The 14,436-nt window shown below is 33.6% G+C and overlaps 1 protein-coding gene across 1 annotated transcript in view; it reads left to right on the top strand.

The window, feature by feature from the left end:
• Positions 1-8,975, top strand: part of TACR3 (tachykinin receptor 3) — a 66,748-nt gene extending 57,773 nt beyond the window's left edge. Inside the window, exons 4-5 of the mRNA XM_006918884.1 lie at positions 6,799-6,995; positions 8,443-8,975. Of these exons, the coding sequence (XP_006918946.1) occupies positions 6,799-6,995; positions 8,443-8,755 (510 nt within the window). The 3' untranslated portion in view covers positions 8,756-8,975. The remainder of the gene's footprint in view (positions 1-6,798; positions 6,996-8,442) is intronic.
• The last annotated feature ends 5,461 nt before the right edge of the window (positions 8,976-14,436 follow it).

Genomic DNA, 14,436 nt, shown 5'->3' with positions numbered 1-14,436 from the left:
ACAAACCTTAGGGAAACCAAATGCTAGAAACAAGACAAAGAAGCAGAGCACCTAGAGCTGTACTTTGTAAACTAAAGTCAAAACATAAGATCACTTAATTGTAGCCTGAAGCTCATGTGACTCAAATAAATAATTTTTAAAATATAAAACTCCAATTGTCGAAATAGATATCACCATTAAGAAATAAAGGAATATATCAAAATACAAACAAATATACAAAACACCTAACGATCATGAATGAAAAAGTAGTGAAAGTTAGAAGAATGGTCTAGGTTAGAGATACTTGAATAACCAAGAATTTACTCCTACAGAATGTTTTATTTATCTTAATCTCCAGAATCAGCCTCTTCTACATCTTGACATCACTCTCTAGTAGAAAAGAAATATGTACCTACTAGACTTCTAGCTGTAATTGAAACAGATTTCTCTCGGCACCTCCAAATTGCATTAATTTACACAAATTGCATTAATTAAATTATAATAATTGTATATGAATTAAAGTGTACAAATTGCATTCATTAAAATGACAATGCATTTGGCACAGTACCTTGTTCATAACAGGTCCCAAACAAGTTTTAGTTTCCCTACTGCCTTAGGAGGCAACTTACTTTTGCCCCTTACTTTTACTTTGTGAGATGTTATTTATTTTTCTCTTTTCCAGTCTTATAAAACTAAATATATCTAAATGTTATCACTTTCTGAGTTATTTCTTACTATAAAAAGTAATTTCTTTTTTTTACCATAGCAGCTATTAAGGGAAGAAAACACATGATTCTAGAATATATATTTAAACTTATACTTGCCTTAGGGTATAAGTAAATCTACATGGACATAATATCACACTTTTCAAAAATAACTTTGTGTATAGAAGTAGTTTCTGTAGCCACCATGGAGATAGAACACAATAAATTATACAGACGTGTACCTATCTTTCTCTGTTAGCAGCATATCAAAAAAAAAAAAAAATCAATAGCATAATGAAGACTATGCAATTGTAATAGTTAATTTTATGTGTCAAGTTGACCTGGCCATGGGATGCCCAGATAGCTGGTTACACATTATTTCTGGATGTGTCTGTGAGGGGGTTTCTGGAAGATATTAGCACTGGTATTGGTGGACTAAGTAAAGCAGATGACCCTCCCCAGTGTAGGTGAGCATCATCCGATCTGAACCTTAATAGAACAGAAAAGCAGATGAAGGTTGCACTTGTTCCCTGACTGACTGCTTGAATTGGGACATCTATTTTCTCCGCCATCTTTCCTTGGTCTCCAACTTGCAGATGGCAGATCACAGGACATCTTAGCCTTTATTAATTGTGTGAATTTTATATACATATACATATATCTACATATATTTTATATATGTAGATATATGTATATGATTATATAGATATAGTTCTATATATGTGTGTATATCTTTAAAATATACATTGTTTTCTGATCATTCAACCCATTCCTCATCAATTCAGCTTATGACATTGCTTCGTACATAGTATTTACTGAGCATTTGCTATGTGCTAGCTACTTTCCTAGGCACACTAAGCACTGGTCATTAAGAAATAGGAGCCACCAAATGAAATTACTCTAGATTTCCCACCAAATAACCCACAAACCACCTGTATATACCATCTACATTTTTTCTTTCTGTTACAATAAGGAAATGTCTCATATCTCAAAAGTTTGTGGCTTCCATTTGCTCATACACTCTCAGAAAACTTGAGCATTTAGTTGTGCTTGATGACCTATAGGTCTTTTTCAATGGCATTCATGCATCTTCTAGTATGTCTAATTTTAGAAAATTATCTTTTGATCTCCCATCCCCATCCCACCTCCCCAGCTTATAACCTATATCCCTGCACCATAGCCAACAGAAACAACCAAAAGAGTTGTTTATAATGCTTTCGCCACATCCCAGTCACCTTTAACCCTGTTAATTTTTATTTTGCCTTCACAACTCCACTAGAACGGCTCTCATTCAGTTCACTGCTTATCTTTAAGGAAACTATAATTTTTTATGTTGCTAAAACTTGGAGCATCATTCTACAGGATAGGCAATCCTCCCTCTTAAAGGAGGAGAAAAAAATAAACAAAACGAAAATGCTTCTCTTAACTTTTCTGACCACATTCTAGTCAATTTCTTACCAAATCTTTGATTGCTTTTTCCTCATATCCTTTCCAACTCTTTGCCTCTATCTAACTTCAAAATGTCTGAGTTACCTGGGCTTGTTTTGGACCACTTCTCACTCTTCATTCTCTAAGTAATTTCATTTATCCCATGACATTAAATTACATCTATAGATCACTGACTCTGAAATGTATATTCCAAATTAATACTTCCTCTATGAGCTCTAAGTTTTTATAATCAGCTGCATACTTGCTTTGGTAGTTCTCAGGTATTTTAAAGTTATAATATACAAAACTCGACACTGAGCTTAGGTCTTCATATCCATAAAAGCATATTCTTCCTATAGTCATCCAAATATCAGTAAATGGTACTTCCATTCACCTGGATATCGAATTCTGAAAAGTCATTTTTAAAACCTCATTTTCTCTCTCATCCTTGTTTGATCCATCACTAAATCCTAATGATTCTCCTCCTTAAATATATTTCTCATCTTTCTAATTCTCTCCATCTCCATTGACATACTCTAAGATGCTATCACTGATCAACAGGCTCACTGAAACAAACCTCTCCACTGGTTTCTCCAGATCTATACTTGTTCTCAAATTCATTATCCACTCAAAATCCAACATGTGAATCAACTCATGCAATCTGCTTATAATTTCTTAATGGTTTACCAATATATTTAAGAAAATAAATGAATGAAATTGCAAACTCCAAAAATAAACTACAAGTTCCTACAGAACCATGCTACCAACTACTCTGCCAATATAACTGGGCAACTTTGCCATTCTTACTCTGTGTTTCAATGACATTTGCACTCAGTTGCTTGAACACATTAAACTTTCTCCCACTTTTTAGCCTTCACTCACACTATTATCAGGGCCTACAATTGATGTGTTCTTCATTCTTCTGCCTGTATATTCTCCAGGTTTCAGCTTTAATGTTGCTTCCTCAAAGAGACCTTTCATTGTATTCTAAATATCTAGATATGATTTTTTCTCTATAGAATTTATCATATTTGTAATTACTTATATATTTGTGTATTTATTATTTAATACTGTCTCTATAATAGGATGTGATGTAAAAACAGATAACATTCTCTTTTTTAATTCAGCACTGTATCTCTAGACTCTAAAATTTGATTTCTTTAGAAAAAAATCATTATTATAGAATAATTTTAATCTAAGTAAGTCAAGTGTACTTTTTTTCCCAAGGCTGTACCATCAAAGTCTCAAATAACTATTCTTTCCAAACATCCTGCTAAATACAAATGCCAAGGGCAATAATAATGTATAAAATATTCTAAAGCATTTTTGTTTTATTCACTTAAATAATATTTTTGAATTTTTATTATGTGCATGATAGAGCAAAACAATGGTAAGACAAAGATAAATAATGGTTCTTGCATTTAAACTGTAAAATGGATGGGAAAATCAGATATCCACAGTCAACCAGTATTTATTAAATTTGTCAAGAACTATGCTAAGTTCTGAAGACACAAGATGAAAAATGCATGCGCCCATATCTGGACTAAAGGAAACAGAAACATGCTTGACTACAACACATATCTAAAGAAGATCTTTCTTTCAGGGTCTTTTAGATTTTTTTCTGAAAGTCTTCAAATAAGTTACTAAATGTTTTGCAACAAGGTTCATAAGCCTGTATATATGTGAATAATAAGTTATTTGATACCTCTGTTTTGATGCATTTTAATTTAGTGACTTCTGTACATTCATTTGATTTTCCCCACATTCTGGGCATTTTCCCACATTGATGGTTGTAAATTACTTTAAAAGACTCAGATCGCTGTTGCAGCTCTTCAGCTATCATTGGAAAACAAGTTCATGCATGGAGAGTTTGTGGTCAGTCTGTATAAAAATATTCAAATAAGATTTAGGTACATTTGCTAATATTGTATTTAACATAGTAGCCTGCACCTTGTTTACATTGTTATAGATACTTTTTCTGTTCTCTTAACAAGAGCAATTTGATAATGAAATTTAATGCTTATGCTTTCATGCACCCCAAATAACATACTGGTTATACTGTTTGTGCACTCAAACTCTTTACCTGAATTTGTTTGCCTAAAAAATGGAAATCACAGTAAATACCAGGCTCATTTTATATCTCTGTGCCTATTTTAAACTTGGTGGACAAATGAGACCAGCAAATAATGACAGAGTAAAACCATGGACATCTTTTGATTTCTTTCTTTTTGTATTCACTTTTATTTATTTAAGGAAATTTGAGTACCTATTATGTATGAAGTCTAGTCTATAGGCTGAAATATATCAGTAAACAAAATAAGCAGAAAATTCTTGCTCTTTTATATTTGAGCATAAGGAGACACAAAGTAAAGAACAAACATAACAAATAAACTGAAACTAAAAAGCAAGCTAAGGGATTTGGGGAGGGCTAGAAAGACAGACTGTAATTTTAAATAGGTTGGTCAGAACAGGATTCATAGAAAAAACGAGAATTGTGCAAAGGCTTGAAGGAGATGAAGGTGTTAGCCAGTGGGAATAACTGTGGGAAGAGTGTTCTAGAGGGAGGAGCCAGTAAGAACAAGGGGGACAGGAGCTTGCCTTCGGTGTTCAAGGAATAGAATGATGTTCACATATTCAAGAAGAAAAAAGTGAACAGAATTCATTTCATTCAGTCTATCTGGCTGGGCCTACAGTTATCATGCATTGAGTCATTTGTCATTATAATAAACTAGTAAGTTCTCATAAATTTTATTTTCAATTGTATTTACACATATTTATATTCACCACATTTCTATGCACTTTTTGTAAAACATTTTTTATTATATTGTAAAATCATTCAGAATAAGGAATTGATCCTTTATTCATTACTATTCTCTATACTGTTTTCTAGATGCCATAGATATTCAATGAATGCTATTAACTGTAAGCAGAAAAACAGATGTAGGAATCTGAGATTTCAAGGCTCTAACTTTGTTCCGTGAATCATAGTCATCAAATCTTTTGGTCTTTGCCTCAGTTTCCTAAAATGCAATTGAAAACTAATTAAATTGTTAAATATATAAAACACCATATACATACAAATTATAATAAAATATGGCTTATATTCCACCAATATATATGAATAAGAAATAGAGATAAAATGCAGAAATCTAAATACAGTTGTTTAGAAAAAAAACGCAATTTACAGAGTCCTAAGAAAATCAAAAGACTTTCCATGGTGTGGCCAATGATGACATTCTATGAGCTATGACCTGGATTTTCAGGTCTGGTGGCCAATTTCTATCAGTTCAGTATTAGTCACCTGGATGGTACAGTGATTAGGCCCTGGGGATAACTTTGCCTTCCACATTAATCCATTTCATGCTTTGTCTATTTCTAGAATCATGTCTCTATGATCTTAAACCTTGCCAACTTTCATCTGTCTCCAGCTTGCAGTCAAATGACAAGTGGAGTAAACACATAAATAATGTGTTTTCATAAGTCTAAGGTGCCACACAGGCCATTTATGTAGAGACTCTCTGATTTGTGTTCTGATATGTTATTCTAAGTGTTCTACTATTTCTAAACTCCCAAGAAAAGTATGAACAAATTTAGTAGACAGATTGATAATGAGAAATATTAAATGAGGTAATTATAGGATATTATTATTTCCTTTTACACACAAAGCCAAGCTGCTTAGTGTTCAATAACTTCAAGTCCATCTTTCTCATAGACACCGACAATGGAACATACTTTAATTCATTTAGAGACACACAAAGCATTCTCCCATTCAACTTCCTGTTACAAATTGTATACTGTCATTCATTATTCATTTATTCTATACCTAATTATCTACCTCCAACTATATAGGGACTATGCTAGCTGCTGGGAATATGAACATATTTATGACATTCTTTCTGCCTTTTAGGAATTCAAGGCCTAGTGGAGGAGAAATAGAGGTTGACATTCTACTTTGGCTAGGGTTTCTAGAATATTTTGGTTCAAAAGTGTGGAAACAGAGGCTTACCAAACTCATAAGAGCTAATGTAAAAACCAGTTGTGTAAACTGATTGCTTATTTACGAATTTAAAGTTAGTGATGTTTTCTCAGAGTAATGTGAACATCATAATCACTATCCAGAGAAACTTTTCTCAATATGAGTTTATAAGAGAAACCAAGTTAATATTCAGAAGATTGCCCAGTGAGCATGGTATTAGAGTAAAGAAATCTGAATAGTCTTATGCTATAGTCAGGTTATAATAAATGATGAGGAACCAGCCAGCCCTTACACCCTCAAAGTGACTCAACAGTTTCTCTAGATACAATGTCTCTGCTGTTTAACACTGCAGGTGAGCACAGCCAAATCTTAACTCCTGCTTCTTTCTCCCCCAGGCTCTTTGGATTTTAATAAGCACTTATTTTCTTCAGGCCAATTAAAATATACTTGTTTCTGTTTGAGTCAGTGCCACACATTAACATGGGTTAGATAAAGATGGAATGGTGACACAGGTATGCTTTCTTGAGATTTACCTTAGGCAACTGTCACTTTATTACCTCATCATTTAAAAAATTATATCGACTGTTCCTTACAAATGCCATATATTTAACTGTATGGCAGGAAAATATGATTTGCAGTAAGCTATTGCAACTAATGTATTTAATGACTTTTAAACTTTCCAAAAATGACCTTTTCCTTCTTTTCTTCTAGGTTGTAAAAATGATGATTATTGTTGTGGTGACATTTGCCATCTGCTGGCTCCCCTATCATATTTACTTCATTCTCACTGCAATCTATCAACAACTAAATAGGTGGAAATACATCCAGCAGGTCTACCTGGCTAGCTTTTGGCTGGCAATGAGTTCGACCATGTACAATCCCATCATTTACTGCTGTCTAAATAAGAGGTAAAAACAAAATTAGCAAATGCAAGCTTCTTGTCACTCCTGGCTTCGCTGGAAGCATATAATGTTGTTCCAGTTTTCTAGTGCACATTTAAAATGCAAAAGGAAGGGAAAATTGAAAAATTCACTGAGAAAAGCACAGTTGTCTATTTTTCTAGATTCCCCCATACGTTATGAAATACCCTATTTTAACAATTACATCAATTACATCCTTAAGGCAATGTTCTTAAGAGTTTCTAACTGGGCAATTTTTTTAATGGGTCAAATTCTCCCTCCAAAACCTTCACAATTTTATCTGTCAAAGAAAAAGAAATGTCCTCATGATTGAAGGAAGTGAGTTAAAAATGTGCTCATGTCCTCAGAGAAATGAAGACACTTCACAGAAATGCACAGATGATGGCATATGAGAGTGTGCTCCATTAAAAAGGATGTTTTGTAAGTAGACTTCGAAATAGAAGTTGTTGCTGTGAGGGTGACAGAAACAACATGAGGACAAAGGGAATTATAAGCTGCCTTCCTGCATAACGAGGTTAGTAAGAGAGGGCGCAGCCTCCCTGGCAATTGGATGTGAAGAAATTGAAGTGGTCAGGGAAAAGTTATTCGTAAAGTGAAGTGTTTGGGTTTTTTTTTAAAGGACTAGTTACATTTAATTTTAAGACTAATAAGAAAATCTAAAATGTGGTTTCCAGACTGAAAACACCTTAGTTGTAAGGTTGACTCATGGAAAGGTAGGGTTAAATTTCATAGGGTTGATAAATGAACGGGTTTTGAGCTACTTTGAGTACACGTAGAAATGGAACTTCATGTAAATAACTGCAGGAGCTGAAACGTAAACTCTTCCCAGTCAGGCCTCCACCGCATTGTGCCTTAAGTTTGATAAATATTTAATTCTTACTTTTTTTCATTAATTACATAAGCCATGTGTCAATTCAGCCACCCCACAAGCTGTACATCTGTTTTTAAATCAATTTCATTTCATGGTTTACAACGCCAAGAATTTTGCATTTTCATATTTGCTTACGTAAAAACCATCAAGATTAACAATTAATTCTAACATTAAATAAGACTTTAATTTATAAATATGTAATTATATCTGAAAGAAGCTGATTTGAAATCTGTAATTTTTAAGTATTTTAAGCAGCAAGCCTAATTCAATTACACTTATGCAAATGTGTGAAATTATTGGAGAAATGTACACTGTTTCTTTGGCATATTGATTACCCAATGCTGTGCTTTTCCTATTTGATGGGAAATTAAGATTCAATTCAAACAAGAACTTAAAAGACCAGTAATAATACTGTGGCATAAATTCTAAGAGTTTGATCAGAAAATCAAATTCAAAACCCAAGTTGGTTTTAGTGCCTTAAATAAATAGGGCTTTCTGTGGCACTTGAAAGAAATTTCCTCTTGAAAACATGAGTTTTTCTTCCTGTGGCCTGCCTCTCCTCAGATTTCGAGCTGGCTTCAAGAGAGCATTTCGCTGGTGTCCTTTCATTGAAGTTTCTAGCTATGATGAGCTGGAGCTCAAGACCACCAGGTTTCGTCCAACTCGGCAGAGCAGCCTGTACACTGTGACCAGAATGGAGTCCATGACAGTGGTATTTGAGCCCAGTGATTCTGACAACGCCAAATCCAGTCGAAAGAAGAGAGCGACTCCAAGAGACCCAAGCTTCAATGAATGCTCTCGCAGGAATTCTAAATCTGCCTCCACAACTTCAAGTTTCATAAGCTCACCCTACACTTCCATGGATGAGTGTTCCTAAATCTGTTTCTTGAAGTGAAAAGAGTAGCGTGAGGCCACCATGGTGCCGGCACGGGCCCCAGTTCTCTTGACGTATGTCAGTCCTGTCCTACATGTGCTCCAGAAACAAAAGGGCAATGTTTAAGCAGCTACACTTTAATTGAGAAAGGTAGCACATAAATATAACGAAAATTCTATTAGGATATTTGCCTCTCTCAAAAAATAAAATGGGCTTTAAATTTATTCTTTGATAACTAAGCAAACAAGAGTATAAAACACACCTGTCCACAGAGACAGCTTTCTTATTCTCTGCTTAGCTATTTGAGAAGTACCCCCAGAAAGGAATGAGCTAATAGTTCTACAGAAGCATGTGTTTTACTACAAGAAAAAATATACTGACACATTTTTGAGAGCCATAACAAAATAAGGTATACCATTAAGTTAGAATTTATCTCCCAGATTTCAGTGCTTATAAATCATCTTTCCTTGAATTAGAGATACTGTCAGTCCTGCTCAAGAGAGCAGAATCCTTCTGAGAATGTGGATGTACAGCACAAACTTCCCCTTTAAAATATTTCATTGGATTTTTAAAGCTATCCAGTTAAAATAATTACCCCTAACACTTTACCAGATTGTTATGACTTCATCGATATAGAACCGACTATTATTTTTTGAAGAACAAGATATAAAAGCAATTATTCAAGAGCAAATTATGGTCTATTACTGACAAGACATTAAATTTTCCAATTCTCCTCTTTATTTGGACCCAAAGCCAGAAATATTTAATTGTTACAAAGTGTCACAAGTCTAAACAACCCTACCACGTCTTGAAGCTGAATTTCTTCATATTTCACCAATGAACAGGCACATACGAACACATTCGATTGTGCAGACACAATCATTTTAATGTATGTAACAAATTCAAAGAGTTAAATTCAAAATAGAATGCTGAAATAGTAAGTGGTCATTACAGAGTTGACACAAATAGCTTAATAAAGTCTATCAAGTTGGTGTGCATGCTTTAGATAAGTTAATATATTATTATTTAGTATCTAATCATTGAATATAATGTTCTTAAGTGTTCATTAAGGTGTCAAGAAAAGAAACCTAATATTTTAAAGCAAAGATTGTCTTCTCAAATTTACAAATGAATATGGGACTAGCATTAATGAATGTTCTAGATCTATGGAACCATATTCAGCTGTGGATTGCAAATGTGAAGTCTGGCCCTCAGATTCAATGTAGTCAGCCACTAACAAAATACATTTGAAAAACAACTCCTGGACTTCACAGATGTTAGAGAAAGTCAGTATAATTTGCTAAGACGTTTAAGGAAAAAAACTGAGCCAATCGGCTGTTATGTTTGTTTTCTTTTCTTTCTTTTTTTCTTTTTTAGTAGATTTGTTGTTGTTTTGCTTACTTAGTATCATCCTTCTAAATGACAGAAATACCTGAGGTCTAGATGGTATCTTTTTCATACTCTTTAGGAAAAATTGACATCATTCACTCAACACTCATGACTCTTAAATCAAGACTTAAAAAACAAAATTTTATGAATTCAAAATTTGAAAAATAATAACAATAAAATCAATGAATATAATATGAAAGAGGTAAGATTTTATCCCTTTTTATGAATTTCGTCACTGAGAATTATATAATACTACACATGGAAATCAGCTTCAGTAGGAGTCACTTTAAATACAGCTATGCCAATGTTGTCATATTTGTCAGGGTTTGGAAGAATTTGTGTTCAAAATTCACTCTGCCCTCTGATGTAAAAACTCACTGAATCTTTTTCATAGTTTGAAGGCAAACACTGGCTAAAAACAGTAGGCAGATTTGTTTTAATGTTCTAGGGCTTTGGGGGATATATTTAGATCAGCAGAAAAAAAATACAACTATTTTGAGAGAAATCTGAAAGAGTTAAAAAGACTTGCATCCTTTTAAACATTCTCTTTTTGAAAGACAAAAATAATGATAAACATTGTATTTTCATTATTTTGCATCTGGACAAAATGATTTTGAAATTACTTGCATGGGAAAAAAAATTAAAGCAAACATAACTATTATGGAATCTAATCTAACATCTATTTTTTTAGCTAGCTCATTATGATGCTGCATTATTCCATCTCCCAACCTCATGACAGTGACATTTCTGACCCAGAAGCCAATTTCATATTCTTTTCCAGATCCTGCCAATCTCTTATAAAGAAATCCTATGAATTTCAAGTAAACTCCACCCTTACAAAGCACACAGAAGAATGCTAAAAACCTTGGTATGAAACCTCAGAAGCACAAAATAAATGTGAAAAAGCAATGTTAGCCAGCTCAGAATTTGAATTTGATTTTTGTTAATGCAGAATTTCATCAGAAAACTTCTGCTTAATGTCTAGTAAATTATTCTATCAAATACAGAAGCAGGCGAAGTATAACAATTTCTCACACTTTTTACAGTAACGATTTGAGTTCCCACTCATTGATAGTGTGCCAAAAGTTAAGGAACTCAAGCATGACACTAGCCATGTAGAATAATAAGACTGCAAAAATTTCCCTTAGGGCCAAGCAAAAATCGAGAATAAAGTCCAGTAGTTCTGTACAAGCTCAGTAATTATGTGTTGTAAAATAGCTTGGCAAAAATTCAATGTATATAACAAATAAATGTATATAAAGTTTGTAGCTAGTGAATAAAGCATTTTCAAGTTGTGGTAATTATACTGAATAGATTTAATACATTCATACCCTTTGTATTTGTGGTAATATGTGACAGATTTGATTTCACTTTTTTCTGTAAAACATTAAAAATAATATTAAAAATAAAAGCATTCCTAATATTTTCCTACTGGCTAGCATAACATATGTTATGTAGGATCCTAGCTTATCTAAACACACTCACCCAATCATCCCTCAAAACAATTGTACTTCCTTCCTTGTTTTTCCTCAAAAAAATGGTCTAGTTTTCCCGTTACCTTGATTCAAAACAATAAAGCATCTACGGGGAGCAAAGGTATCAAAATGTAGAAAAATATTCTGTTTAGAGAACAGGAGCAGATTAATTGGAATATAGAGCCAAAAGTGCATGTAGTTGAGTATATAATGTAGCATTTCAGAGGTATGGCATCGGGCTACATCCACCGACAAACCTGAGTTTACATCTGAGCTCCACCAACTGCCAGCTGGGGGACATGAAGCAAGTGATTCTCTGCTCTGAGCCTCATTTAACTCATCAATAAAAAAAAAAGAAACTTGTAATTACTTTAAAGTGTTGATGTGCTGAATGCTCTAATGCATGAATGCCACAGCACCAAACATTAAATAAATGTTCAAAACCATCATTAGAATCATTGTGTACATAGGGAGAACATTAGAGAAACTTTTTTTTTTTTTTTCCTGGCCATATCCTTCTTCCCCCATCCAAAGCTCTTTGAGGACCATAAGTATAGTTTACAGCCTCTTATCACATAGCCCTGGGCTGTTTTCAGAGCCCCCACAAAGTCTCATGGATTGTGTTTGAGCGTTCTGGAAATTTGCTTTCTGGCCTTGGGCTCTGACTAGGGAAAACTGTGCAGGTGAAGGGTTAGCAATAGCCACTTAATAGAAGGAGTGGCTTTGGACATGTGAAACTAAACTCACTTCTTAGAAAAGATACAGCCTTTTTTGGTTGAAGAATAAGAATGTTAAACTTCAAAAGATAATAATAGATGAGAGAGGAAAAACACAAAATTTTCAGATGTCCTCAGCAGCCCCATTGACCGCTCTCAGTGCCTTCTCTCCTGTGCTCTGAGGAAGAATGCCCAGGGACAATTCCATTTCATGTCATGACAATGACCCACATTGCCTATCCATTTCCACCCATTACGAGGACATTCTCCCTGATCCAGACCCTCAACTCTACTTAGATATAGGCCAAATATTCCCTACCCTGTTCCACCAATTCATCATAAAAGGAGAAAGAGAGAAAGAAGCAGGATATTTCACAGGCCCACCACACATTCAGAATATTAGGAAATCCGAAGGTTCTTAAAAGATATCTAACATTCTACCGATTCATACTATAGCTACTGCTAGAAATCTGGTCCAAGCTACCATCATCTCCCTGCCTGGATTATTGCAATAGTGTCTGCCCATGCTCTCCCTAAAGTAGATTGAAAAAAAGCAACCAGAGTGGTCATTTTAAAACAGCATCACATTATCTCACTCCTCTGCTCCAAACCTTCTCGTGGCTTCATGATGTGGCCCTCCTTACTTTTTCTGCTGTTCTCTCCCACGCTCACTGGGATCCATGGATCCATCAACATTGCCTTTTTTCCTGGTCTGGCAGCTGCATTTATTCATTGTGGCATTATTAATTACTACAGTGACTGAGGAAGGGCATGTAGTGCTATTCCTAGTAATATCTACACTGAAAACTTTACAGAATTTAAATCTAAAGAACATAGAGACAAAAAAGAATTAACAGTCTCAGAGAAAGGTAAGATACCAGGAAGAGCACCAACATACACATAATGGGAATGCCAGAAAAAGAGAAGAGAGAGAGATAGGCCCCAAAAATATTTTTGAAGAAATAATGACTAAAAATATCCCAAATTTACAAAAAAAAAAGTTAACTACAGATTCATGAACTCCAAATAGTATAAACAAAAGGAAATACACACCCAGAAACCACAAAATCAAAATATTGAAAGCCTAAGAAAAAGAAAAAAAATCCTAAATATAATCAGAAATAACTCAATATGAAAAAGTATATTTCATACATATGTTAACCAAAATACTCTTTAAATCAAAATTGTTACAAGTGACAAGGACTTTATATAATGATAAAGGCTCGCTCATCAAGAAGACATAACAACTATAAATATATGAGAATCTAAAAACAGAGCCTCAAAATATATTAATTAAAAATTGACAGAAATTAAGGGAAAAATAAACAGTTGTTCAATGATAGTTGGAGGTTTCAATACCCTATTTTCAATAATGGACAGAACGTCTAGACAGATAATCAATACAGAAATAGAAAACTTGAAGAACACTATAAACCAACTAAACCTAACATATGTATATAAAACCCTCCATGTGATAACAACAGAGTACACATTGTTAAGTGTACATAGAATACTTTCCAGAATAGGCTATATGTTATACCACAAAATAAGTCTCAAATGTAAAGAGATTGAAATCATACAAATATATTTTCCAAAAAATGATAGAATGAAGCTAAGAATCAACGACAGAAGGAAAACTAGAAAATCCACAAATGTGTGGAAATTAAACAACCAAAAGATCAAAGAAGAAATTAGAGAATCTAGGGAAATTAGAAAATAATCGAGATGAAAAAAATAAAAATACCTTCCAAAATTTATGTGATGCAAGGAAAGCAGTGCTCAGAGGAAAATTCATAGCTGTAAAATATATACTTTTAATGAATTACCCAACTTTACACACTGAGGATCTAGAAAAAGAAGAACAAACTAAGCCCAAAACTACCAAGAAGAAGGAAATAATAAAGATTAGCGATAAATGAAACAGAGAATAGAAAAACAACAGAAAGAATCAACAAAACCAAAAGTTTGTTCTTTAAAATGATTAACAAATTTGACAACTTTTAGGTAGACTGTCAAAGAAAAAAAAGAGAAAATATACAAATAACTAAAATCAGAAGTTAAAATGGGGACATTAACATCGACCTTACAGAAATTAAAAAGATTA

The sequence above is a fragment of the Pteropus alecto genome, unplaced genomic scaffold (genome assembly GCF_000325575.1).
Source record: "Pteropus alecto unplaced genomic scaffold, ASM32557v1 scaffold5, whole genome shotgun sequence".
Lineage (NCBI taxonomy): Eukaryota > Metazoa > Chordata > Mammalia > Chiroptera > Pteropodidae > Pteropus > Pteropus alecto.
Note: the sequence above shows the minus strand (reverse complement) of the source record. Positions and strands in the feature narration are given on the sequence as shown.